Below are 25,683 nucleotides of genomic sequence, written 5' to 3'. Positions count from 1 at the left end.
CCAGTTCTCTATTGTTGTGTAGCAAAATATCACAATGCCTAGTGACTTAAAACAACAGTTTATTATTTCTCATAGTTCTGTGGTTGGCAGGGCAGTTCCTTTGCTGCTTCCACACAGGCTCATTCACGTCTTCTGCACAGTCAGCTGGGCTGAAAGGTTCAAGATGGCCTTACTCATGTTTCTAACTGTTGATTCTGGTTATGCCCTACCTCTTCTCCACAGAAGGATGGACCTTTCTTTCATCCTCCAGAGGATGGACCAGCTTTCTTACATAATATTCTCATTGTAAAAATAAAACAGAATGGTTCTCAAAACACAGACTCCTAACACACGTTTCCTCTATCATATTGTACTAATTAATGGTATCAAAAGGTTGGCCCCAATGCAAGCATGAAGAAAGACTCCACCTCTTGAAGAAAACAGCTGCAAAGGATTTGTGCCCGGAGTTAACCTACCACAATTAGAAATTAGGCTAAAGTACTGTAACAAAGAAAGCCAAACTACAGTGGCTTAAATACAAGAGCAACTTATTCTCAACTAGTGGATGCGAATTCAGCAGGATATATATGAATTATCTGGACATGATGTGTCTTGATCATTCTGGGGCCAGGTTCAGTCCACATAGTCTCTATCTACCATCTCCCAGAATATTGAAAGTCTTTCCTCATCATAACTATTTTATCTGCAGGAAAAGAGGAAGAGACGGATTGAAGGAAAAACAATTTCTTTTCAAGAAAGTGATATTGTAGCTGTATGCAATACTTCTGAGTACATCCCATTGGCAAGAATTCAGTCATAAGGCCACAAAAATGACCTGGAAAGCTAACTTCAAAATTTAATCTTTAGCTGAAAGTTAATGTACTTAGCTGAAATTCCCATACTTTTGAAGAAGAAAAGAATGTTTTTTTGAGGAAAACCAGCATCCCACCACACAACTTGTACCTGAATCTGAATGGCTAGCCTTGTCTCCAAAATTGGGTCTCTGGCTTGTGTTTGCCCTTAGTGTAAGGTCTTTTCCTAGACCTCACGTTGCTTTATCAAGAGCCCTTTTCTTTTTTTTTTTAAAATTTTTTTTTTCAACATTTATTTATTTTTGGGACAGAGAGAGACAGAGCATGAACGGGGGAGGGGCAGAGAGAGAGGGAGACACAGAATCGGAAACAGGCTCCAGGCTCTGAGCCATCAGCCCAGAGCCTGACACGGGGCTCGAACTCACGGGCCGCGAGATCGTGACCTGGCTGAAGTCGGACGCTTAACCGACTGCGCCACCCAGGCACCCCTCAAGAGCCCTTTTCTTGACCACACCATCTAAGATAGCTTTTTATCTCTTATCGACTCTTACGTTTTTCATAATTTAAAATAAGTCTATGAAATTAATATTTTATTTGTTTGATGGCTTTTTTTTGTTTCTTCCAAATCATATAAGGTATTTTATATTGATCCAAGCTGGCCGGGTTGTTTTTATTATGTTTAAAATAATGAGATGACATGATATGATGGTGTACTGGATGTGGAGTGGGAGGAAAATGGTAGCCTAGCTACATAAGCACTAAAAGGACTACTATGTGAGGTGTGGCAGGCATGAAAGCAAGAAGTTTGGGTGAGAAGAGGGCATGAATTTCACTTGGGGCATACAAGACTTGAGATGCCTCTCAGATACCACAGGGAAGGTTTGGGACTGGAATCGTATAAATTTAGAGTTTTCAGCATGAGAATGAGAACATAGGTAAGAGAATGCAGGTAGAGAGAAGCTAAATGTTTTCAAGGACTGGCATCTGGAACTCTCTTAATAAAATATCACCAAGATGAGGAGCCAGTGAAGGTGTCCTGGGAACCTAGTGGTGAGAAAAGCATCAAGAGGGAAGGGCTGTGTCAAAGCTGTTGGTAGGTCAAGCAATATCAACACTTAGAACTGGCAATATGTCATAGTGATATGAAGTTGGTGGATGACTTTGAGTGGTTTTGGTGGGATGGCGGGGTTACAAATCTCATAAATGTTTATTCAACAATCTATTCCATGATTATTCTTTGCTTTACATAGTTTCTAAGTATTTTCCCAACCTGAATGATGGAGGAAATGCATATTGTCTTTTCCCAGAGCATCTAGAAAGACAGAGTCTTGAGACTTTAAACTTTGAGAAGAGAGAAGATGGGTGGAACCTAACAACATGGTGGGAACAGAGGGTTTTAGGAGAGAGCTGGCTGGGAAGAGATGTTTGACAGTAGATGATGCTTCATGAACCTGAGGATAAGTTATATCAAATTCTTACTTTGCATCAATTCATCATTCTGGGCTTCACTTCCTGTCCATTTTGTCTGAGTACCAGGTTACTGTGTATTTTGTTCTCTGGAAGAATTAAGGAGAGTGGGTGGTTTATGTCACCCTGGGAAAAACAGTGTAGAGACAGGGAGAGAGGAGGCACAAGAAGTGGTGTGGTGCTTGAAGTGAGGAACAAGTGAGACAAAGGCAAGGACTTGGAACAGGAACTGAGAGACTAAAAGAGAACTTATGTGCACACAGTCTCTACTCACAGATGCTTCAAAAACCACTTAGGAAGGTCCTCAGCCTCCTGTAGCTATTTGTTATTTCATTTACCAGTTATAGGAAAGAAAGCTGGAGGGTTTGGGGTCATTTGAGTTCCAATGGAGAGTGAACTGGGCTCTTTGGAGAAAGGGCTGATGACTGGGCTGGGACCAGAATAGCACAACAGGAGCCCGGAGTGCCTTACAGTTCCAGAAAGTAAGGAGGAGTTCAGAAAACAGAAGGGTTGAGCATCTCACAAGGAAACAAAAGTCAAACTGGAAGTGCCCCCAATGGCCAAAGATGGAGCGATCTGAACAATAAAATAAATAATACAGTACAAATTGTACCCCAAAGCACAAAGCAGGTATATGTAAGTCCACATAGATGTAAATAATAAACAAACAAAAAAATTTTTTTCTTGTAGAAAAATTCTAAATTACATGTTGAGACTTCCCCTAAGAGATGGACAATCCACATTGATTGTGGCCTGAACTTAGTGACGTGATTCTAAAGTATAGAACTTGCTGGTGGAAAACGATAGCATTATACTGAAGAACCTGGAAAACATATCTTGTTTTGGTGATTAAGGTTACTATCCCCAGTGACAAGTCACAGTAATATGTGTCCCCTGATAAGGTGTGATGACAATGGCAATTCTTATTTTTCTGAAAACCTATAATCCTGACCACACACACACAAAAAATCAAACACCGATTGGAAAACCTTCTAAAAAACAAAAATTGGAAGACCTTCTACTTCTGAGCTGTTAAGGTCGTGAAAATCCAGGAAGGACTGAGACACTGTCACCAATCAAAGGAGGTTAAGGAAATGGGACAATATATTCAGTGCTGTATTCTGAATCTGTAAGAGCAAAATGACATGAGTTGAAAAATAATAATCTCAATGAATTTTTTAAGTTTAGATAACAGAACTGTATCAATGTTGGTTTCTTAGTTTTGACTAATGTATTATGATAAAGTAAGATGTTAACAATAGGGGAAACTGGGTGACAGGTATAAAGGACATGTATTATATAATATCCCAGCTAATATTTTGAAAATCTAAAATCATTTTCAAATTTCAGATATATTTAAAGTAATTATTAAGAAATGGTTCCGATGGGGCGCCTGGGTGGCTCAGTCGGTTGAGTGTCCGACTTCGGCTCAGGTCATGATCTCTCGATTTGTGAGTTGGGGCTCCACGTGGGGGTCTGTGCTGACAGCTCAGAGCCTGCAGCCTGCTTGAAATTCTTTGTCTCCCTCTCTCTCTGCCCCTCCCCTGCTCATACTCTGTCTCTCTCTGTCTCTCAAAATTAAATAAATGTTTAAAAGAAAATTTTTTAAAGAAATGGTTCCAGAAGATAAACTATTTTCATAGACTTCAGAGCAGATACTTGTGTTGCCCCGCACAGACCCCACTAATGTCAACATATCCCTCTTAGGACATTTATGCACCGTTTTGCAAATCTTGGGAAGTTGGATGCTTTTAAAATTATAGAGATGGGAAAGGAAGATGGGTAAAAATTCCTTTGGAAGGGTTTATTATAAAATTCAGCTCACTTCTAATTCAAATAAAATATGCACTGACCATAGATTATATTAGCATATTGAGGTAGGTTATGTTAATTGTAAAATATTGTCATGCTTACATTTTCTATGGATGTTTAGAATCATTGGAGTTGATTGAGTAATCGTTATTTATGAAGGAATTTTGCAAATTGAACAGTTAGGAAACTTTGCAGACTCATATTTTGTGTTATTATAATTTATTAAAAACAATTTATTTCATGCATTTTCATTTAATGAGAAATTCCTAATAAAAAAGAATTAAAATAGTTTTATATGATCTACTTGATAATGTGGTTTTCAAAAGGTTATTTGTGCAAAAGAGTGAAATGCAAATAGTGAGTGAGAGAATACAGAAAAAAAGCAAGCACATATCCTAAAATGCTCTCAAATTCTTTTTTAAAGAATTACATAATGCATTATCAAGCTTAAATTAACAATTCAGGAAACAACAGATGCTGGCAAGGATGTGGAGAAACGGGAACCCTCTTGCACTGCTGGTGGGAATGCAAACTGGTGCAGCCACTCTGGAAAGCAGTGTGGAGTTTCCTCAAAAAATTAAAAATAGAACTACCCTATGACCCAGCAATTATACAACTAGGAAATTATCCAAAGGATATAGGAGTGCTGATTCATAGAGACACTTGTACCCCAATGTTTATAGCAGCACTTTCAACAATAGCCAAATTATAGAAAGAGCCTAAACGTCCATCAACTGATGAATGGTTAAAGAAGATGTGGGACGTATATACAATGGAATACTACTTGGCAATGAGAAAGAATGAAATCTGGCCATTTGTAGCAACGTGGATGGAACTGGAAGGTATTATGCTAAAGGAAATAAGTCAGAAAAAGACAAATGTTTTCACTCATATGTGGAACTTGAGAAACTTAACAGAAGACCATGGGGGAAGGGAAAGGGAAAAAAATAGTTACAAATAGAGAGGGAGTGAGGCAAACCATAAGAGACTCTTAAATACAGAGAATAAACTGAGGGTTGATGGGGTGGGAGGAGAAAAGGGGAAAAAGGATGATGGACATTGAGGGCACTTGGAATGAGCACAGGGTGTTGTATGTAAGTGATATATCATGGGAATCTACCCACCAAAACCAAGAGCACACTGTATACACTGTATTTTAGCCAACTTGACAATAAATTATATTTAAAAAAGAATTACATAATGCATTGTTATCTATAATTATCAGTGGCTCAAATATATTGACTTCTGGGCTCAAAGCTTAATTAATTTATTCATTAATTTAACAAATGCTTACTGAGAAATTATTATGAACAATTTAAGTATTGAGGATAACGTTGTTAATAAAGAAGATTCGCTGTCTTGTGTGGTGTATGTCCTAGCGGGACCAGTAAACAAGTAAACAAGCTAACAAACAAATAAATAGAAATTGTTGTATGGAAATCAATTTGACAATAAATTTCATATGTTTCAAAAAAAAAAAAAAAGAAATTGTTGAGTACTGATCAGGACTATGAAGAATAGAGCAAGTTGAGAACATTGTCCATAGGAGGTGGGAGGGCTGTGATATGCTAATATTTAAACAAAAACCTGAGGGAAATGAGGAAGCTTTTTGAACATCAGCAAGTATAGCAAGTACAAAGGCCCTGAGGCAGGAGGGAGGTTGGATTGTCCAGGAACAGCAGGGAACTCAGTGTGAGGGGAGAGGAGACAGGGTATAGGAGAGGGGCAAGACATGACGTAGCTCATCTGAAACTAAAGTATCCCTGCCTGAGTGTCATTAGCCATCTCGTAGTATTTTCAGCAGGAAGATAGATAACATTATCCTTACTAAGTGCCTTTATTGTTTTACAAAATATAAGAAAAGATGAACAGAAAAATTGGAAAAATCCCTTGTAATATACAGACCGACTTTTCTTTTTCTGGCCTTCTTGCTTTTGAAAATTGCCCTGTGACAAATCTGTTTCTAACAAACACTAAAGACAGAAGTATTGATTCCTTTAAAATATTGTATGCATGTAGCTCTGAATAAAATGTGCCACAAAAGTATATATTTTTATTTAAAAATTTATGTCATGTCTTACTTCATTTGGGACCTTTGTTTTGCCACCTTCAGTCATTTTTCTTCTTATTCAAGTATAATTAACATACAGTGTTATATTAGTTTCAAGTGTACAATGTAATGATTTGACAATTTTATACATTTCTCGGTGCTCACCAAGGTAAGTGTATTCTTTTTTTTTTTAAATTTTTTTTTTCAACGTTTATTTATTTTTGGGACAGAGAGAGACAGAGCATGAACGGGGGAGGGGCAGAGAGAGAGGGAGACACAGAATCGGAAACAGGCTCCAGGCTCTGAGCCATCAGCCCAGAGCCCGACGCGGGGCTCGAACTCACGGACCGCGAGATCGTGACCTGGCTGAAGTCGGACGCTTAACCAACTGCGCCACCCAGGCGCCCCAAGGTAAGTGTATTCTTAATCCCCATTTTGGACTCTTGAAAAAATTTTAACTACGGAAATAAATAACGTCAGACATAAATTCATATTCTAATATTTAAATTGACTATTTTAACTTTTCTATTAAAAACTAGCCACACTACATTTAACTCCTTTAACTAATTTCCCGCTCCTGTGTGCATCTGCACATATGGGATTCTTCCATATGCTTCTATTCATGGATTTTTGTGTGCCATGGTTTACATATAGAGATGCATTGTTATATGGTAAGGAAAATAATTAACATATAATTAATAAGTTTTACTACAAGCAGGGCCCCCAAATTTTTAAGGTTCCCATTGGCCATCCTCATTTGGATATCATGTATTTGGACATATACTTCTTTTTCCAGATGATAGACTTTTGAACAAGAGATCGTATTGCCTCAGTAATTTAGGTGGAGTGGGGGGCATTAAAATGTGACTAACTGCATGTTGGAAGTCTGAGAGGATTTACACAGATCATTGTGCATGCTATGACTTTAGTAGAAGGCCTAGAGACAGTTTTGCCTTCTCACCCACCTTCTTGAAAGCAGTTTTAACCTCCTTGTTTCTTAAGCTATAGACCAGGGGGTTCAGCATGGGAATAACCATAGTGTAGAACATGGATGCGATTTTGTCTGAGTCCATGGAATGGCTGGAGGTGGGCTGGGAGTACATAAATATGGCTGTCCCATAGAAGATGGAGACTGTAGTGAGGTGGGAAGTGCACGTGGATAAAGCCTTCTGATAACCCTGAGTTGAGTGCATCTTCAGGATGGTGATAAATATGAGCAGGTAGGAAATCAAGATAACAAAGACAGCAAAAAAGATGTTGAAGCTTGCTACCACAATAAGAATAAGTTCACTGACATGTCTATCAGAACAAGATAGAGCCATAACAGCTGGAACATCACAGAAAAAGTGATGGATCCGATTGGACTTGCAGAATGAGAGACTGAACGTGTCCCGAATGTGGATGGAAGCATTCAAGAAACCATAGATGTAGGAACCTATCGCCAGACATGCACACACCCTTGTCGTCATGGTGGTGGTGTAATGGAGGGGTTTGCACACTGCTGTGTAGCGGTCATAGGCCATTGAGGCCAAAAGGAAATTTTCCACAGTGGCCAAGGCTCCAAAAAAGAACATCTGGGCAGCACATGCATTGTAAGAGATGACTTTGTCTCCCATAAGGAGCCCAGCCATAACTTTGGGAGTGACAGCTGTAGAGTAACCAAAGTCCACCAGAGACAGGTTACTGAGGAAAAAGTACATGGGAGTGTGGAGATGAGAGTCTAAGAGAATCAAAACAATCATCCCCATGTTTCCAAACAGTGTGATGAGGTAAATGAGGGTGAACATGATAAATAGAAGGATCTGTAGCTTTGGGTCATTGGTTAGTCCCAGCAGAATGAATTCAGCCACTTCTGTGTTGTTCTTCATGATGTTGTTTGGGAACCGCAATATGCCCTGTAGTGATGAAAATAAAGGAAGAGTCATAAACAAAAAAGCAAGTGAAGTGAAATTGAAACAGATACGTAGAAAGATAGATACACAGAAAGATAGATGATAGATGATAGATAGATAATCTAGATAGATATCTCAATGATAGATTGGTAGGTAGATAGATGATAGATAGATGTGCATTATTTCTTTACAGCAGTAATTCTTCATATTATTCAGATCTCACGTGTGAGCTTGACAATGAAATGCAATGCATGAATTCTCTATACAGTCACACATTGCTAAAACTGAAGGATCTTCATGGATCAAGTCTCACTTTCTAAATTTTGTAAATTTGTAAACTGAGATGTGAAGAGTAATGTCTTGATCAAGATGGCAAGTCTGAAATCAAATATATCTGTCATTTCAGTTCCATGGATCATTAAATGTTTATACCTGTATGTTGCTCTAGACAGAAACTACTCTAGACACTTTGTGTGTATTCATTCATTTTTTTCAACAACCCTATGGGATTGACTAGTTCTTTATTACCCCCATTTAACTTGTGAAGCACAGAGATTAAATCATGTATTTAAGTTTACAAAATTATTACTGCCAAAGCCAAGTTTTGCACCCACGACTGGTTCTTCAGTCCACTGGTCTTAATTTAAGTAAAATTGAACTTAACTCAATTTACACATACTCATTGACTTCATTGTTCCAAACTCAGTGTTCGTGGCTTTCTACTTAAGTAACTGAGACATACAAGCATTATGGATGTAGTGGGATAACTTGAGCAGTAGGGCATGTATAGCCAGAAGAGACAATTCTGAGGGCAAGGCACAATGTCAGGTGTAGAGCTGAGGCTCTAGGAAGTGGTGCCTATCAACCCTATCATTTACCACCCAAGAAACATTGATTCCAACCTCAGTACCAGGACCTGATTTCTTCCATACACACAGTGCAGATTGTAACGAGATCTCCAAGATATTGTTGAGTGATACAAATGAGATAATGCATTATAAACAAGGGGTAAAATGTTGGATGTTTAGCATGGCCTGACCAATGTTACTGTAGTAATATTTCTAGGACGGAATGATAACCTTTCTGTTTGGGAAAGGTGGGTGGTGATTTGAGGGATTCAGGTGTGGATGAGTTCTGAGGCCTTGTAGCCTCTCCTTGGTTTCCTTTTTCTCACACACTTGGTCCACTGATTATTTTGTTCCTTCCAGTGTTCCTCAGTCTGTCCTCTGCCAGCTCAAGTTCTGTTCTAGTCATTCCAAATGAGCCATTCTTTTGCTTAATTTCTTTCTTAAAATCCATATTTTAGCAAGAGTCAAAAGAGTGTCTTTTCTTAAACTCACTCTTCCTTCCATTACTATCATCTCATAGTTGAATCACCAAGATCAAGGGTTGAAAGGTCCCAGTTTTTGACCGCCTTGAGCCTGCAGGTCTGTTTTGGTGGGGCGCTCCACATTTTTAATTTATGTGATATGTTCTTGTGTAGGAACAGTGTCTTAAATCTTTTAACCTTGAATTTGAAGCCTTTAGAAAGACATCTGTCCTCAACTGATCACTCTCTACCATTCCCTCCTGATTCTGTCACATCCTCACCAAACCTAGACCCTGAGGTCGTTGTGTCTGTCAAGCTTTGACAATCATAACATCTCAGAATAGGACATGTTCTACAAACAGTAAGAGCTATATGCATATACATTTCTATTCATGCATGTGGACATGTATTTATGCATGTGTTTGTATATATGTGTAAAAATGTATCATTTCATTTAAATTCACTGAGATGTTGTGAGGTCAGTGTAATTGTTATTCCCCCTTTATCATTTGAGAGGTTATGTAAAGCTCTACAATTACATAGCTTGAATGAGGAAGATTCAAGATTCAAATGACCCTGTGACCAAGTCAAAAGCCTGTGCTTTCAGAGACCTTATCATTGGCCTCTGTAGATGTGCTAGCAATATTAATAAGGACCAGATAATGCTGGAGAGATTACAGCGGAGTACTAATCTTGTTAATTGAATTATAACACTTTGTAGTTTATAGAGAGATTGTTTCACTGTCTTCTGGGTTTTTTTTTTTTTAACCTCCAGTGACAGGACAGAGATAGTAAATAAGATGAATTTAAAAGTTACTGAATCAGAGCATCACTTAACTTTTTTGTTTGGCTGATCTTTTTAAAGAAAGCAGTTGATGTTACTCCGTAAATATTGCTAAACTCCCCATTGATGGAAATCTTGATACTAAAATCCCAGCCTCAGCTCACTGCTTTAGAAGTAATGTTCAAATCATCTATTTCGGTGCTCAAATGACTCATAGCAGGTAGAGCGCCCCATGGATTTTTCATGAATTATACTTCTTACTAAAAATAAAAAAATACATGCAACATAGAAGCTTACCTCGCTGGCAGAAAAGAAGAGACAGGCAGGCAATCTTGAATGGTGAGTCTGAAATCAGACTTTTTGCTATGAAATAATGCATATATACTGTTGGAGATGTTCTCTATCAGGTACTAGTGAAAATTCCAAGACTTCTAAGACAGGTAAAATTGGAGGAAAGATCCCAACATGGAGTCACAAACATGATCCAAGTCCTAAACCCACCCTTAGTTCTGACTATGCTTTTGGAGCAGCCGCTTGTCTTCTCCCTATTTGTAAAATAAAGGATAAAATCACCTCTCCTACATAATTCACAGAATTGTGTCGTGATGAGCAAAGGAGGGAAGCTCTAGAAAACACCTTGCTGAGGGGTTCTCGCTTTGAACTCAATCAATATCATTTCCATGAGGAGATGTTTTCCCTGGCCACGATCGCAGGCTGGAAACAAATTCTCAGGTCCAAGGTCAGGGAGGAAGGTCTGCATGTACCAGCAACGATAGCAGTCAGCTGAATAAATGATGGCCAGAGGGGCGTGGCACATGGCCTGGTCCCTCTGAAATGATGTCAGGTTGAGTCCTGCTGGGATTTCAGGGGCTATCTCATGGAATCAGGAGGGAGTGAGATAGACACGGAGTTCTCCGTGCATGTCCCCCAGGAGGGCGTCTGTAGCTCTCATCCACCTTCTCAGGGAGAAGCAGTTAAACAGCCTGTGGGGACCTCATGGATCTGATGAGGGTGCACACATGGTTTTATATCACATGTTCTTTCTTATATTTCACCCATTTTCTAACTGAAGTAGAATTTAGAAACAACAATGATACCCCTAGTTTTGATTGTATAAATCTAAGAGTTTGGCCACATTTACAAGGTCACATAGCTGCCAGCACCATCGTGATATAGAAGAGTTCCATTGTCTACACCAAACCCCAAGCTTCTTTGTGCTCAACCCCTTCTCCCACCTGCTGTCCCTGGAAACCACATAACCGCTTTTGTCCATGTAATTTTGTCTTTGCAATAATGTCCTGTAAGTTGAGTCCTAGTGTGTGTAGCCTTTGTGTCTGGATTCCTTCATGTAAGATGTATCTGAGATTCATCCATATTGTTGCCTATATTAATTTCCTAAGACTGCTCTTAAAAAGTACCACAAAGAAGGTGGCATTAACAACAGAAATGTATCGTCTCACATTTCTGGATACTAGAAATCTGAGGTCAATGTGTCGATGGGGTTGGTTCTGTTGGTTACTTGTGAATTCTGTAAGGGAGAATTTGTCTCATATCTGTCCCCAAGCATCAGGGTGATGTCCTGGCGTTCGTTTGCATTCCTTGGTCTGCTGACCATTCTGACCTCTGTCTTCCTCTTCACTTGGTGTTCCCCCCTTGTGCCTGCATCTGTCTAAATATTCCATTTTTTAAAGGGGCACGAGTCCTATTAGATTTGGGGCCTACTCTACCCCAGTGGCACTTCATCTTAAGTATGTAAATCTGCAACAATCTTATTTCTATACAAGATCACATTTCGGAGTACCAAAGGTTAGGAATTCAACAGATGAGACACTGAACTGGACTTCGGACTTCTCAGAAGGGTATTTTGTTACTTAAATTGTTAAACCTGTGTTTCTATCAGGGGGTGTAGATTTGGACTTTCTATTCCTTCTTCCTGCTAATTTTACTCTGCTCATTTATTTTTTGTATTTTGTTCATAAATGCAGTAAATCCTTGGTTTGTGAGCATAATTCCTTCCAGAAACATGCTTGTAATCCAAAGCACTTGTCTGTCAAAGCAAATTTCCCCATAGGAAATAATGGAAACTCAGATGATTAGTTCTACAACCCAAAAATATTCACGTAAAACTGATTACAATACCATAATATAATACAAAATAATTTAAAAAAATACAAAATACAAGGATAAATAAACAAATTAACCTGTGCTTACCTTTGAAAACCTTCGTGGCTGAGGGAGACATGAACGAGGAGGATTATTGTATAGGACGACTTTCATTATCACTAACTGATGTTGACTACAGTACAGTATTAATAAACTCTTGTCATATACTGTATTTAATATAACTGGCAATAAGACAGCAGAGGAAAGGGTCTATACCTTCAAGCAGCCTGACCAAAACCAAGCAAAGCATTCCTAAGCTTACTCTTGTATGGAAAATCAAAGAACTGTCCATAGGTGCTTTGAAGCGACAAAAATTACACCAGTTTGGGGCACCTTCCAAAGTTCTGAAAAATAGATAATTTTTGCCAAACACCACAGCATGGGACCCAGCATCCAAGCATGAGAGACGATCACCCACAATCTCACAGTGGCAAGCGAGAGAGAAAGAAGAATCATTGGCTCGGTTGTGATCATGTGATGTTCGGCATCATGTACTACTCATATTGCAAGACGTCGTTCATTTATCAAGTTAAAATTTATTAGAAATATTTGCTCGTCTTGCAGAACACTTGGAGAACAAGTTACTTGCAATCCAAGGTTTTACTGTAGTATACTTTTTTACACCGAACAATAGTTGACACACAATGTTACACTAGTTTCAGGCATGCAACCAAGTGACTAGAAAAGTCTGTATGTTATGTGCTCATCACGAGTGTAGCTACCATCTGACCCCATACAATGCTATCACAACACCTTTGACTATATTCCCTATGCTGTAACTTTATTCCTTATGCTGTACCTTTTATACATTCCATAACTGGAAGCCTGTATCTCCCACTCCCCCTCACCCCTTTTTCCCATCCTTGCCTACCCCTTCCCTCTGGAAACCATCTATTTGTTTCTTGTATTTATGGGTCTGCTTCTTTTTTTGTTTGTTTGTTCATTTGTTTCTTCAGATTTCACATATAAGTGAAATTGTATGATATTTGTCTTTCTTTGACTAACTTATTTCACTGAGTGTAATACCCTCTAGGTCAATCCATGTTGTCACAATGGCGAGATCCCATCTTTTTTTATGGATGAGTAATATATATATATATATATATATATATAGATATATATATATCACTTCTTCTTTATCCATTACTCTATCAGTGGACACCTGGATTGCTTCCATATCTTGGCTATTATAAGCAATGCCACAACAAACATTTTTTTGAGGAAGTGCTATAGTTCCTGGAAGTGGGTACACTAATTTACATTCCCACAAATGGTATATGAGGGTCCTTTGTCTCCACATTCTTGCCAATACTTCTTATTTCTTGTCTTTTTTTTAAAATGAAAAATATTATTTATTGAGTTATAATGGACATATAATATATTAGTTTCAGGTGTATAACATAGTGACTTGACATTTGTATATATTGCAAACTGATTACCACAATAAGGCTAGATATTGTCTGTCACCATACAACGCGAATACAATATTATTGACTATATCCCCCATGCTGTACATTATATTCCTATGACGTATTTATTTTATAACTGGAAATTTGTTTTTCTTGATCCCCTTCACCCTTTCCCCACTGATGCCCCCTAAGTCTTCTTTCTCTCTGTCAACCCCAATCTATTCTCTGTATGAGTCTGGGTTTTTTGTTGTTGTTTTACTTGTTTTGTTTTTAAAATTCCACATATAGGAGGATCCTGGGAAGATGGCGGCGTAGGAGGACGCTGGGCTCACCACATCCTGCTGATCACGTAGATTCCGCCCACATCTGCCTAAATAACCCAGAAAACCGCCAGAAGACTAGCAGAACAGAGTCTCTGGAGCCAAGTGCAGACGAGAGGCTCACGGAAGAGGGTAGGAAGGGCGGAGAGGCGGTGCGCGCTCCACGGACTGGCGGGAGGGAGCCGGGGCAGAGAGGCAGCCTGCGGGCCAAGCAGAGCCCCTGAGTCTGGCTTGCAAAAGTGGAGGGGCCAGACGGAATGTGTTCCGACAGCAAGAGGGACTTGACATCTGGAAGGTTATAGGCTAACCGCTCTGCTCAGAGAGCGGGAGGGCTGGAGAACAAAGGGAGGGAGAGTTGTTGAGCCCCAGATGACAGAGCTCAGCTTGGCGGGGAACAAAAGCCCTCACCAGCACCATCTCCCTCACCCATCCCCCAGCCAAAGTCCCAAAGGGAACCAGTTCCTGCCAGAGAACTTGCTTGCACCATGCAAACACCCAACGCTGTGCTTCTGCGGAGCCATCCCTCCCGCGGGTCTCACTCAATCCCGGTGCAGCAGGGCCCCTCCCCAAGCCGATCACTGAAGGATAAGCAAGCTGAGCCTGCTCCTCCCACCTCCGTGCACCTTGCCGATCCACCCCAGCTAATATGCCAGATCCCCAGCACCACAAGCGTGGCAGTGTGCAAGTAGCCCAGACAGGCCACGCCACCTCACAGTGAATCCCGCCCCTAGGAGAGGGGAAGAGAAGGCACACACCAGTCTGACTGTGGCCCCAGAGGTGGGCTGGGGGCAGAGAGCAGGTCGGACTGCGGCCCCGTCCACCAACTCCAGTTATACACCACAGCACAGGGGAAGTGCCCTGCAGGTCCGCACCACTCCAGGGACTATCCAAAATGACGAAACAGAAGAATTCCCCTCAAAAAAACCTCCAGGAAATAACGACAGCTAACGAACTGATCAAAAACGATTTAAACAATATAACAGAAAGTGAATTTAGAATAATAGTCATAAAATTAATCGCTGGGCTTGAAAACAGTATAAATGACAGCAGAGAATCGTTTGCTACAGAGATCAAGGGACTAAGGAACAGCCAGGAGGAGCTAAAAAATGCTATCAATGAGCTGCAAAATAAAATGGAGACAACCACAGCTTGGATTGAAGAGGCAGAGGAGAGAATAGGTGAACTAGAAGATAAAATTATGGAAAAAGAAGAAGCTGAGAAAAAGAGAGATAAAAATATCCAGGAGTATGAGGGGAGAATTAGAGAACTAAGTGATGCACTAAAGAGAAATAATATATGCATAATTGGTATTCCAGAGGAGGAAGAGAGAGGGAAAGGTGCTGAAGGGGTACTTGAAGAAATAATAGTTGAGAACTTCCCTGATCTGGGGAAGGAAAAAAGCATTGAAATCCAAGAGGCACAGAGAACTCCCTTCAGATGTAACTTCAATCGATCTTCTGCATGACATATCATAGTGAAACTGGCAAAATACAAGGATAGAGAAAATTCTGAAAGGAGCAAGGGGTAAACGTGCTCTAAAATATAAAGGGAGACCTATAAGACTCGTGACTGATCTCTCTACTGAAACTTGGCAGGCCAGAAAGGAATGGCAGGAGATCTTCAATGTGATGAACAGAAAAAATATGCAGGCAAGAATCCTTTATCCAGCAAGTCTGTCATTTAGAATAGAAGGAGAGATAAAGGTCTTCCCAAACAAACAAAAACTGAAGGAATTCGTCACCACTAAACCAGCCCTGCAAGAGATCCTAAGGGGGATCCTGTGAGACAAAGTACCACAGACATCGCTACAAGCATGAAACCTATGGACATCACAATGACTCTAAACCCATATCTTTCTATATGACACTGAATGTAAATGGACTAAATGCGCCAACCAAAAGACATAGGGTATCAGAATGGATAAAAAAACAAGACCCATCTATTTGCTGTCTACAAGAGACTCATTTTAGACCTGAGGACACCTTTAGATTGAGAGGGAGGGGATGGAGAACTATTTATCATGCCACTGGAAGTCAAAAGAAAGCTGGAGTAGCCATACCTATATCAGACAAACTAACTTTAAATTAAAGTCTGTAACAAGAGATGAAGAAAGGCATTATATAATCATTACAGGGTCTATCCATCAGGAAGAGCTAACAATTATAAATGTCTATACGCCAAATACGGGAGCCCCCAAATATATAAAACAATTACTCACAAATATAAGCAACCTTATTGATAAGAATGTGGTAATTGCAGGGGACTTTAACACTCCACTTACAGAAATGGATAGATCATCTAGACACACGGTCAATAAAGAAACAGGGGCCCCGAATGATACATTGGATCAGATGGACTTGACAGATATATTTAGAACTCTGCATCCCAAAGCAACAGAATATACTTTCTTCTCGCGTGCACATGGAACGTTCTCCAAGACAGATCACATACTGGTCACAAAACAGCCCTTCATAAGTATACAAGAATTGAGATCATACCATGCATACTTTCAGACCACAATGCTATGAAGCTTGAAATCAACCACAGGAAAAAGTCTGGAAAACCTCAAAAAGCATGGAGGTTAAAGAACACCCTACTAAAGAGTGAATGGGTCAACTAGGCAATTAGAGAAGAAATTAAAAAATATATGGAAACAAATGAAAATGAAAATACAACAGTCCAAAAGCTTTGGGATGCAGCGAAGGCAGTCCTGAGAGGAAAATACATTGCAATCCAGGCCTATCTCAAGAAACAAGAAAAATCCCAAATACAAAATCTAACAGCACACCTAAAGGAACTAGAAGCAGAACAGCAAAGGCAGCCTAAACCCAGCAGAAGAGAAATAATAAAGATCAGAGCAGAAATAAACAATATAGAATCTAAAAAAACTGTAGAGCAGATCAACGAAACCAAGAGTTGGTTTTTTGAAAAAATAAACAAAATTGACAAACCTCTAGCCAGGCTTCTCAAAAAGAAAAGGGAGATGACCCAAATAGATAAAATCATGAGTGAAAATGGAATTATTACAATCAATCCCTCAGAGATACAAGCAATTATCAGGGAATACTATGAAAAATTATATGCCAACAAACTGGACAGCCTGGAAGAAATGGAAAAATTCCTAAACACCCACACTCTTCCAAAACTCAGTCAGGAGGAAATAGAAAGCTTGAACAGACCCATAACCAGCGAAGAAATTGAATCAGTCATCAAAAATCTCCCAACAAATAAGAGTCCAGGACCAGATGGCTTCCCAGGGGAGTTCTACCAGACGTTTAAACAGAGATAATACCTATCCTTCTCAAGCTATTCCAAAAAATAGAAAGGGAAGGAAAACTTCCAGACTCATTCTATGAAGCCAGTATTACTTTGATTCCTAAACCAGACAGAGACCCAGTAAAAAAGAGAACTACAGGCCAATATCCCTGATGAATAGGATGTAAAAATTCTCAATAAGATACTAGCAAATCGAATTCAACAGCATATAAAAAGAATTATTCACCATGATCAAGTGGGATTCATTCCTGGGATGCAGGGCTGGTTCAACATTCGCAAATCAATCAACGTGATGCATCACATTAATAAAAGAAAAGATAAGAACCATATGATCCTGTCAATCGATGCAGAAAAGGCCTTTGACAAAATTCAGCACCTTTCTTAATAAAAACCCTTGAGAAAGTCGGGATAGAAGGAACATACTTAAAGATCATAAAAGCCATTTATGAAAAGCCCACAGCTAACATCATCCTCAATGGGGAAAAACTGAGAGCTTTTTCCCTGAGATCAGGAACACGACAGGGATATCCACTCTCACTGCTGCTGTTTAACATAGTGTTGGAAGTTCTAGCATCAGCAATCAGACAACGAAAGGAAATCAAAGGCAACAAAATTGGCAAAGATGAAGTCAAGCTTTCACTTTTTGCAGATGACATATTATACATGGAAAATCCGATAGACTCCACCAGAAGTCTGCTAGAACTGATATATAAATTTAGCAAAGTTGCAGGATACAAAATCAATGTACAGAAATCAGTTGCAGTCTTATACACTAACAATGAAGCAACAGAAAGACAAATAAAGAAACTGATCCCATTCACAATTGCACCAAGAAGCATAAAATACCTAGGAATAAATCTAACCAAAGGTGTAAAAGATCTGTATGCTGAAAACTATAGAAAGCTTATGAAGGAAATTGAAGAAGATATAAAGAAATGGAAAAACATTCCATGCTCATGGATTGGAAGAATAAATATTGTCAAAATGTCGATACTACCCAAAGCTATCTACACATTCAATGCAATCCCAATCAAAATTGCACCAGCATTCTTCTCGAAACTAGAACAAGCAATCCTAAAATTCATATGGAACTACAAAAGGCCCCGAATAGCCAAAGTAATTTTGAAGAAGACCAAAGCAGGAGGCATCACAATCCCAGACTTTAGCCTCTACTACAAAGCTGTAATCATCAAGACAGCACGGTATTGGCACAAAAACAGACACATAGACCAATGGAATAGAATAGAAACCCCAGAACTAGACCCACAATCGTATGGCCGACTAATCTTTGACAAAGCAGGAAAGAATATCCAATGGAAAAAAGACAGTCTCTTTAACAAATGGTGCTGGGAGAACTGGACAGCAACATGCAGAAGGTTGAAACTAGACCACTTTCTCACACCATTCACAAAAATAAACTCAAAATGGATAAAGGACCTGAATCAGAGATAGGAAACCATCAAAACCCTAGAGGAGAAAGCAGGAAAAGACCTCTCTGACCTCAGCCATAGCAAGTTCTTACTTGACACATCCCCAAAGGCAAGGGAATTAAAAGCAAAAATGAACTACTGGGACCTTCTGAAGATAAAAAGCTTCTGCACAGCAAAGGAAACAACCAACAATACTAAAAGGCAACCAACAGAATGGGAAAAGATATTTGCAAGTGACATATCGGACAAAGGGCTAGTATCCAAAATCTATAAAGAACTCACCAAACTCCACACCCGAAAAACAAATAACCCAGTGAAGAAATGGGCAGAAAACATGAATAGACACTTCTCTAAAGAAGACATGCGGATGGCCAACAGGCACATGAAAAGATGCTCAACGTCGCTCCTTATCAGGGAAATACAAATCAGAACCACACTCAGATACCACCTCACGCCAGTCAGAGTGGCCAAAATGAACAAATCAGGAGACTATAGATGCTGGGGAGGATGTGGAGAAACGGGAACCCTCTTGCACTGTTGGTGGGAATGCAAATTGGTGCAGCCGCTCTGGAAAACAGTGTGGAGATTCCTCAAAAAATTAAAAATAGACCTACCCTCTGACCCAGCAATAGCACTGCTAGGAATTTACCCAAGGGATACAGGAGTACTGATGCATAGGGGCACTTGTACCCCAATGTTTATAGCAGCACTCTCAACAATAGCCAAATTATGGAAAGAGCCTAAATGTCCATCAACTGATGAATGGATAAAGAAATTGTGGTTTATATACACAATGGAGTACTACGTGGCAATGAGAAAGAATGAAATATGGCCCTTTGTAGCAACGTGGACAGAACTGGAGAGTGTGATGCTAAGTGAAATAAGCCATACAGAGAAAGACAGATACCATATGGTTTCACTCTTATGTGGATCCTGAGAAACTTAACAGAAACCCATGGGGGAGGGGAAGGAAAAAAAAAGGAGGTTAGAGTGGGAGAGAGCCAAAGCATACGAGACTCTTAAAAACTGAGAACAAACTGAGGGTTGATGGGGGTCGGAAGGAGGGGAGGGTGGGTGATGGGTATTGAGGATGGCACCTTTTGGGATGAGCACTGGGTATTGTATGGAAACCAATTTGACAATAAACTTCATACATTGGGAAAAAATTCCACATATAAATAAAATCATACAGTATTTGTCTTTCTCTATCTGACTTATTTCACTTAGAGTAATACCCGCAAGGTCTATCCATATTGTTGCAAATGGCAAAATTTCATGCTTTTTAATGGCTGAATAGTATTCCATTATATGTAAATTACATATTATCCATACACATCCATACACACACACCCCACACACATGTTTACCTATTTATCCATTGGTGAACACTTAGGGTGTTTCCATATCTTGGCTATTGTTAATAACGCTGTTATGAAAAGATTTTTTTCAGGATAGTGTTTTTGTTTTGTTAGGATAAATAACCAGTAGTGGGATTCTGGGATCATATGGTAGTTCTATTTTTAATTTTGTTGAAGAACTTCCATACTGTTTTCCATAGTAGCTGCACCGATTTACGTTCCCATAAACAATACACGAGGTTCACTTTTTTCCATACCCTCACCTACATGTGTTGTTTCTTGTCTTTTTGATAAATAAAGCCAGTTTAACAGCTAAAGATGTTATTTAATTGTGGTTTTGGTTTGCTTTTCCCTGAAGATTGTGATGTTGAGAATCATTTTATGTGCCTGTTGGCCATCTGTATGTCTTCTTTGGAAAAATGTCTGTTAAGATCTTCTGCCCATTTTTTGATTGAATTGTTTATTTTTTTTTATTGAATTGTATAAGTTCTTTATGTACTTTGGATATTAAGCTTTTGTCAGATATATAATTTGTAAATATCTTCTCTCATTCACTACATTGGCTTTTTGCTTTGTTGATGGTTTCTTTCACTTTTCAGAGCTTTTTAGTTTGGTATATTTCTGTTTGTTTATTTTTACTTTTGTTCCCCTTTCCTTTGGAGTCAGATCCAAAGGAACATCACTAAGACTGATGTCAAGGAGCTTATTGTTTATGTTTTCTTTCTTTTTTTTAAAGGATAAAAGAATATTTATTCATAACATTATTTTTAAATATTTTGGAGTTCTTGATATGGGGCCTGATTAATATTTATGATTTAAAAGTTGTATTTTATAGTGGGGAGCAAACCTGGAGTGAGCAGAATGTTCTCCAAGTCAAGTTCTTGGATGACTAGAGAATTCTAATATATTGATGTACATGCAAGTATATTTATTGAAAACTAATCATACCGTAGCTCTTGTCTTTGAGGCTCTAGTACATTTCTTTTTAAAATTTTATTTCTTATTTTTAAAAATTTACATCCAAATTAGTTAGCATATAGTGAAACAATTATTTCAGGAGTAGATTACTTAGTGCCCCTTACCCATTTAGCCCATTCCCCCTCCACACCCCCTCCAGTAACCCTCAGTTTGTTCTCCATATTTATGAGTCTCTTCTGTTTTGTCCCCCTCACTGTTTTTATATTCTTTTTGTTTCCCTTCCTTTATGTTCATCTGTTTTGTCTCTTAAAGTCGTCATATGAGTGAAGTCATATGATTTTCGTCTTTCTCTGCCTGACTAATTTCACTTAACATAATACCCTCCAGTTCCATCCACGTAGTTGCAAATGGCAAGATTTCATTCTTTTTGATTGCCGAGGAATACTCCATTGTGTGTGTGTACCACATCTTCTTTATCCATTCATCCACCGATGGACAGTTGGGCTCTTTCCATACTTTGGCTATTGTTGATAGTGCTGCTATAAACATGGGGGTGCATGTGCCCCTTCGAAACAGCACACCTGTATCCCGTGGATAAATACCTAGTAGTGCAAATGCTGGGTCATAGGGTAGTTCTATTTCTAGTTTTTTGAGGCACCTCCATACTGTTTTCCAGAGTGGCTGCACCAGCTTGCATTCCCATCCTGTCTTTTTTGCTTTGAAAATATAGTTTTCAGCAAATAGTGCTGGAACAACTTGACAACCACATGCAAAACTGAATCTAGAAACCTACTTTACTTACACCCCACACAAAAATTAAGTCAAAATGGATCACAGGCCAAAATGCAAAATGTGAAACTAAAATTCCTAGAAGATAACATAGGGGAAAAAACCTAGATGTCCTTGGGTATGGTGAGTACTCTGTAGATACAACAATAAAGTCATGATTCATAAAAGAAATAATTAGTGCTCACTTTGGAAGCACATATAAGAAAAAAAATAATTAATATACTGGACTTCACCAATGTTAAAAACTTTTGCTCTGTGATGAACAATGTCAAGAGAATGGGAGAACAATCTACAAACTGGGAGAAAATACTTGCAAAGGACACATCTGGTAAAGGACTATTATGCCAAATATAAAAGGGACTCTTAAAACTTAATAAGAAAACAAACAACTGGATTTTTAAATGGGCCAAAGCTTTAACAGACACTTCAACAAAGAAGATATACAGATGGTAAATAAGCATTTTAAGAGATGATCCACATCATATGTCATCAGAGAAATGCAAATTAAAACACCAATAGATTTCACTATACACCTTTTAAAAATGGCCAAAATCCAGAACACCGAAAACATCAGTGGCGGCGGAGCAAAAGGAACTTTCATTCATTGCTGGTCAAAGTGAAAAGTGGGACAGCCACTTTGGAGGACAGTGTGGACATTTGTTAAAAACCTAAACATACTCTCACCATATGATGCAGCAATCATCGTTATTGGTATTTACCCAAACGAGTTGAAAACTTATGTTCACACAACTTGCACATGAATGTTTACAGCACCTTCATTCATGATTGCCCAAACTGGCAGTAACCAAGATGTCTTTCATTAGGTTAATGGATAAATGAAAGGAAAGACATGAAGGAATTTTAAATGCATACTACCGCATGAAAGAAGCCAATCTGAGAAGGCTGGTTTCCAGCTATATGATTCCAACTATATTAAACTCTGGTAAAGGCAGAACCATGGAGACACCTGAAAGATCAGTAGTTGCCAGTGGTTTGGGGGTGGGGGTGGGGAGGATGACTAGGCAGAGAACAGGCGATTTTTAGAGCAGTGAAAACACCCTGTATGATGCTACAATGACAGATTCAATTCTTTATACATTTGCCCAAAGCCATAGCGTATACACCACCAAGACAGAACCCTAAGGTAAGTTATAGAATTTAGGTGATTCTTTTGTCTTTTTCAAAATTATAATGTGAACGTGTTGATTCTGCAAAATGACTCAGTCAAGACAGAGATTCATTTAGATTTGATATGTATGTACCTCCCAATGAAATGTGCCAAAACAGTACATACTTTCATTTAAAAGTACATGATTCTGCTTCTACTCAGAATCTTAAAACAGTTGTTCAATAAAAGAAATAATTACAATTAAATATGACTTTATATTTAATACCTCAATTAACTACTTAAATTATTTTTATTCAAAACTTGTCACACTCCATTTACCCCTGACAAAATTTCTACTGCAATGTGTATGTGCCTACATGGGGCATATACATGTGCTTTGTTCCTGGGCTTGTTTTGACCCCTACTTAACATGTATGTTTGCGTTGGGTAGAAAAAAATATAAGTGCAACAAGCGAATAATTCAAATATCATTAGTCAAGTTTGACAAGTGGGTCCCCAAATTTTTAATGCTTCTTATTAACATCCCCATTCAGGAATTACATTTCTTAACATGTTTTTTTTTTAAGTTTATTTATTTATTTTGAGAGAGAGAGACTGCCTGAGAGAGAGAGAGAGAGCGAGCGAGCGCGAGAGAGAGCCAGCAAGGGAAGGGCAGAGAGAGAGAGGGAAAAGAGTGAGAAACGCCAACAGGCTCTGTGCTGACAGCAGAGGGCCTGAGACAGGGCTCAAACTCACGAACCGTGAGATGATGACCTGAGCCAAAGTCAAACACTTAACCAACTGAGCCATCTGGCGACCCTGAATATGTTTTCTTTTTGCCAAACAATAGACTTTTGAAGAGAGAAGGGTGTCACTTCAGAAGTTTAAATGCAGCATGGGTCTTAAAAAGTAGCTCATTGCATGGGGAAAGTCTGAGTGGAATTAAACAAGGTTATGCACACTGTAATGTTAAATTCCTAATCCTGTAGAAAAATTTGCCTTCTCCACCACCTTCTTGAATGCACACTTGACCTCTTTGTTTCTCAGGCTATAGACCACAGGATTCAGCATGGGGATGACCATAGAATAGAACACGGAAGCCATTTTGTCTGTGTCCATGGAATGGCTGGAACTGGGCTGTAAATACATAAAGATGACTGTCCCATAGAAGATGGAGACTGTAGTGAGGTGGGAAGCGCAGGTGGACAAAGCCTTTTGGTGCCCCTGAGCTGACTGCATCTTCAAGATGGATATAAATATGAATAGGTAGGAAATCAATATAACCAGAAGAGCAAAAGGGCATTAAAGCTTGACATAAAAACAAGAATCAGTTCACTAACGTGTTTATCAAAGCAAGAGAGAGCCATGACAGCTGGAACATCACAGAAAAAGTGATGGATCAGATTGGACTTACATAAAGACAGACTGAATATGTCCCCAACATGGAAAGAGGCATTCAGAAAACCACAGATGTAGGAGCCTATAGCTAGAGAAGCACACACACCTGTGGTCAAGGTGGTGGTATAATGGAGGGGTTTGCACACTGCTGTGTAGCGGTCATAGGCCATTGAGGCCAAGAGGTAATTTTCCACAGTGGCAAATGCTACAAAAAAGAACATCTGAGCAGCACATGCATTGTAGGAGATGACCTTGTCTCCCATAAGTAATCCAGCCATGACCTTGGGAGTGACAGCTGTAGAGTAGCAAAGATCCACCAGAGACAGGTTACTGAGGAAAAAGTACATGGGAGTGTGGAGACGGGAGTCCAAGAGAATCAGCACCATCATCCCCAGGTTCCCAACCACATTGATGAGGTAGATGAGGGTGAACATGATAAAAAGGGGGATCAGCACTTCTGGGTCACTGGTTAGTCCCACCAGGATGAATTGTGTCTCTTCTGTCCTGTTATCCATCAACGTGATCAGGGAATTATGAGATGTCCTGTTAAAGAGAAATAAAGGAGAAAACAAAAAGAAATTCTAATGACATTGAAATGTATAAATACCACGTGCATTATTTCATTAATAATTTGTACTTCAGAATGATCCTGGTCTAATGTTAAGGGCTTTACATATAAATATGTGTGTTAGAGTGTGTGTGTGTGTGTGTGTACAATGGGTAGTATTATTTTAATTTTACCATTGAAGGAATTAGGGATTTGAGGACTTATGTGATATTTTACAATGATATCACTAGTATGAAAAAGATTCAAGTTTGAGACTCAGTTTTGACCTAACCAGAATCTGTGCACTTTTAACTCCTTCACTCGGAATATTTAAAGGTGCCAATAACAATAAGGATGAGATTAGGGAGAAAAGGTTACACTGCAGTTTGATCTTACTAAATCACTCAATTCCCTTTGTAGCTTAAAGAAGAGTCACTTCACACTTTATTTCACCTCCAATGAGAGGCTATCTGATACTGAACAAAATGAAATTACCATATACTCAAGTAGAGCATCAACTATCTTATTTTTTTAAGGGAAGCCACAGGGTATTTTATAAGTATCATTAAATCCCCTGCTAATGGAATTTTGAATTTATACTCCAGCTTCAACTTACTATTTTAGAAAAAATGTTTCAAAACATCAATTTCTCTGCTCAAACAACTCATAGCATGTTTGGCTTTCATACTCCTTTTGCGTGAATTACACTTTTCACTAATAATGTATATGGAATATAGTGGCTTACCTTGCTCCTTGAAGAGAAGAGACAGTCAGTCCTCAATAGTGAGTGTGAAATTCATGAGAAAATCATCCAAGAAATAACCCACACAAACTGTAGAGAAGCTATATGTTCGGTAGTGGT

The 25,683-nt window shown here is 39.0% G+C and overlaps 2 protein-coding genes across 2 annotated transcripts; both read right to left on the bottom strand.

Moving 5' to 3' along the window:
* Nucleotides 1-7,037: 7,037 nt before the first annotated feature.
* LOC122484360 (olfactory receptor 5B2-like) lies at nucleotides 7,038-7,988 on the bottom strand. The gene has a single exon (XM_043582312.1). It carries the CDS (start codon nucleotides 7,986-7,988, stop codon nucleotides 7,038-7,040), a length of 951 nt encoding a protein of 316 aa, XP_043438247.1.
* Nucleotides 7,989-23,845: 15,857 nt separating this feature from the next.
* On the bottom strand, nucleotides 23,846-24,792 carry LOC122483797 (olfactory receptor 5B2-like). Its single transcript, XM_043581200.1, is given in 2 exon segments — nucleotides 23,846-24,174; nucleotides 24,177-24,792. Coding segments are annotated over 2 exon segments (942 nt in total). The 5' UTR covers nucleotides 24,790-24,792.
* Nucleotides 24,793-25,683: the final 891 nt, after the last annotated feature.

This window comes from Prionailurus bengalensis, chromosome D1, assembly GCF_016509475.1.
Source record: "Prionailurus bengalensis isolate Pbe53 chromosome D1, Fcat_Pben_1.1_paternal_pri, whole genome shotgun sequence".
NCBI lineage: Eukaryota > Metazoa > Chordata > Mammalia > Carnivora > Felidae > Prionailurus > Prionailurus bengalensis.
The sequence above is the reverse complement of the archived record's forward strand: the minus strand, read 5'-3'. Positions and strand labels throughout refer to the sequence as shown.

What these genes read in the sequence shown, in the direction of transcription:
- LOC122484360 (XM_043582312.1), bottom strand. Translation starts at nt 7,988, where the DNA reads ATGAAGAACAACACAGAAGTGGCTGAATTCATTCTGCTGGGACTAACC.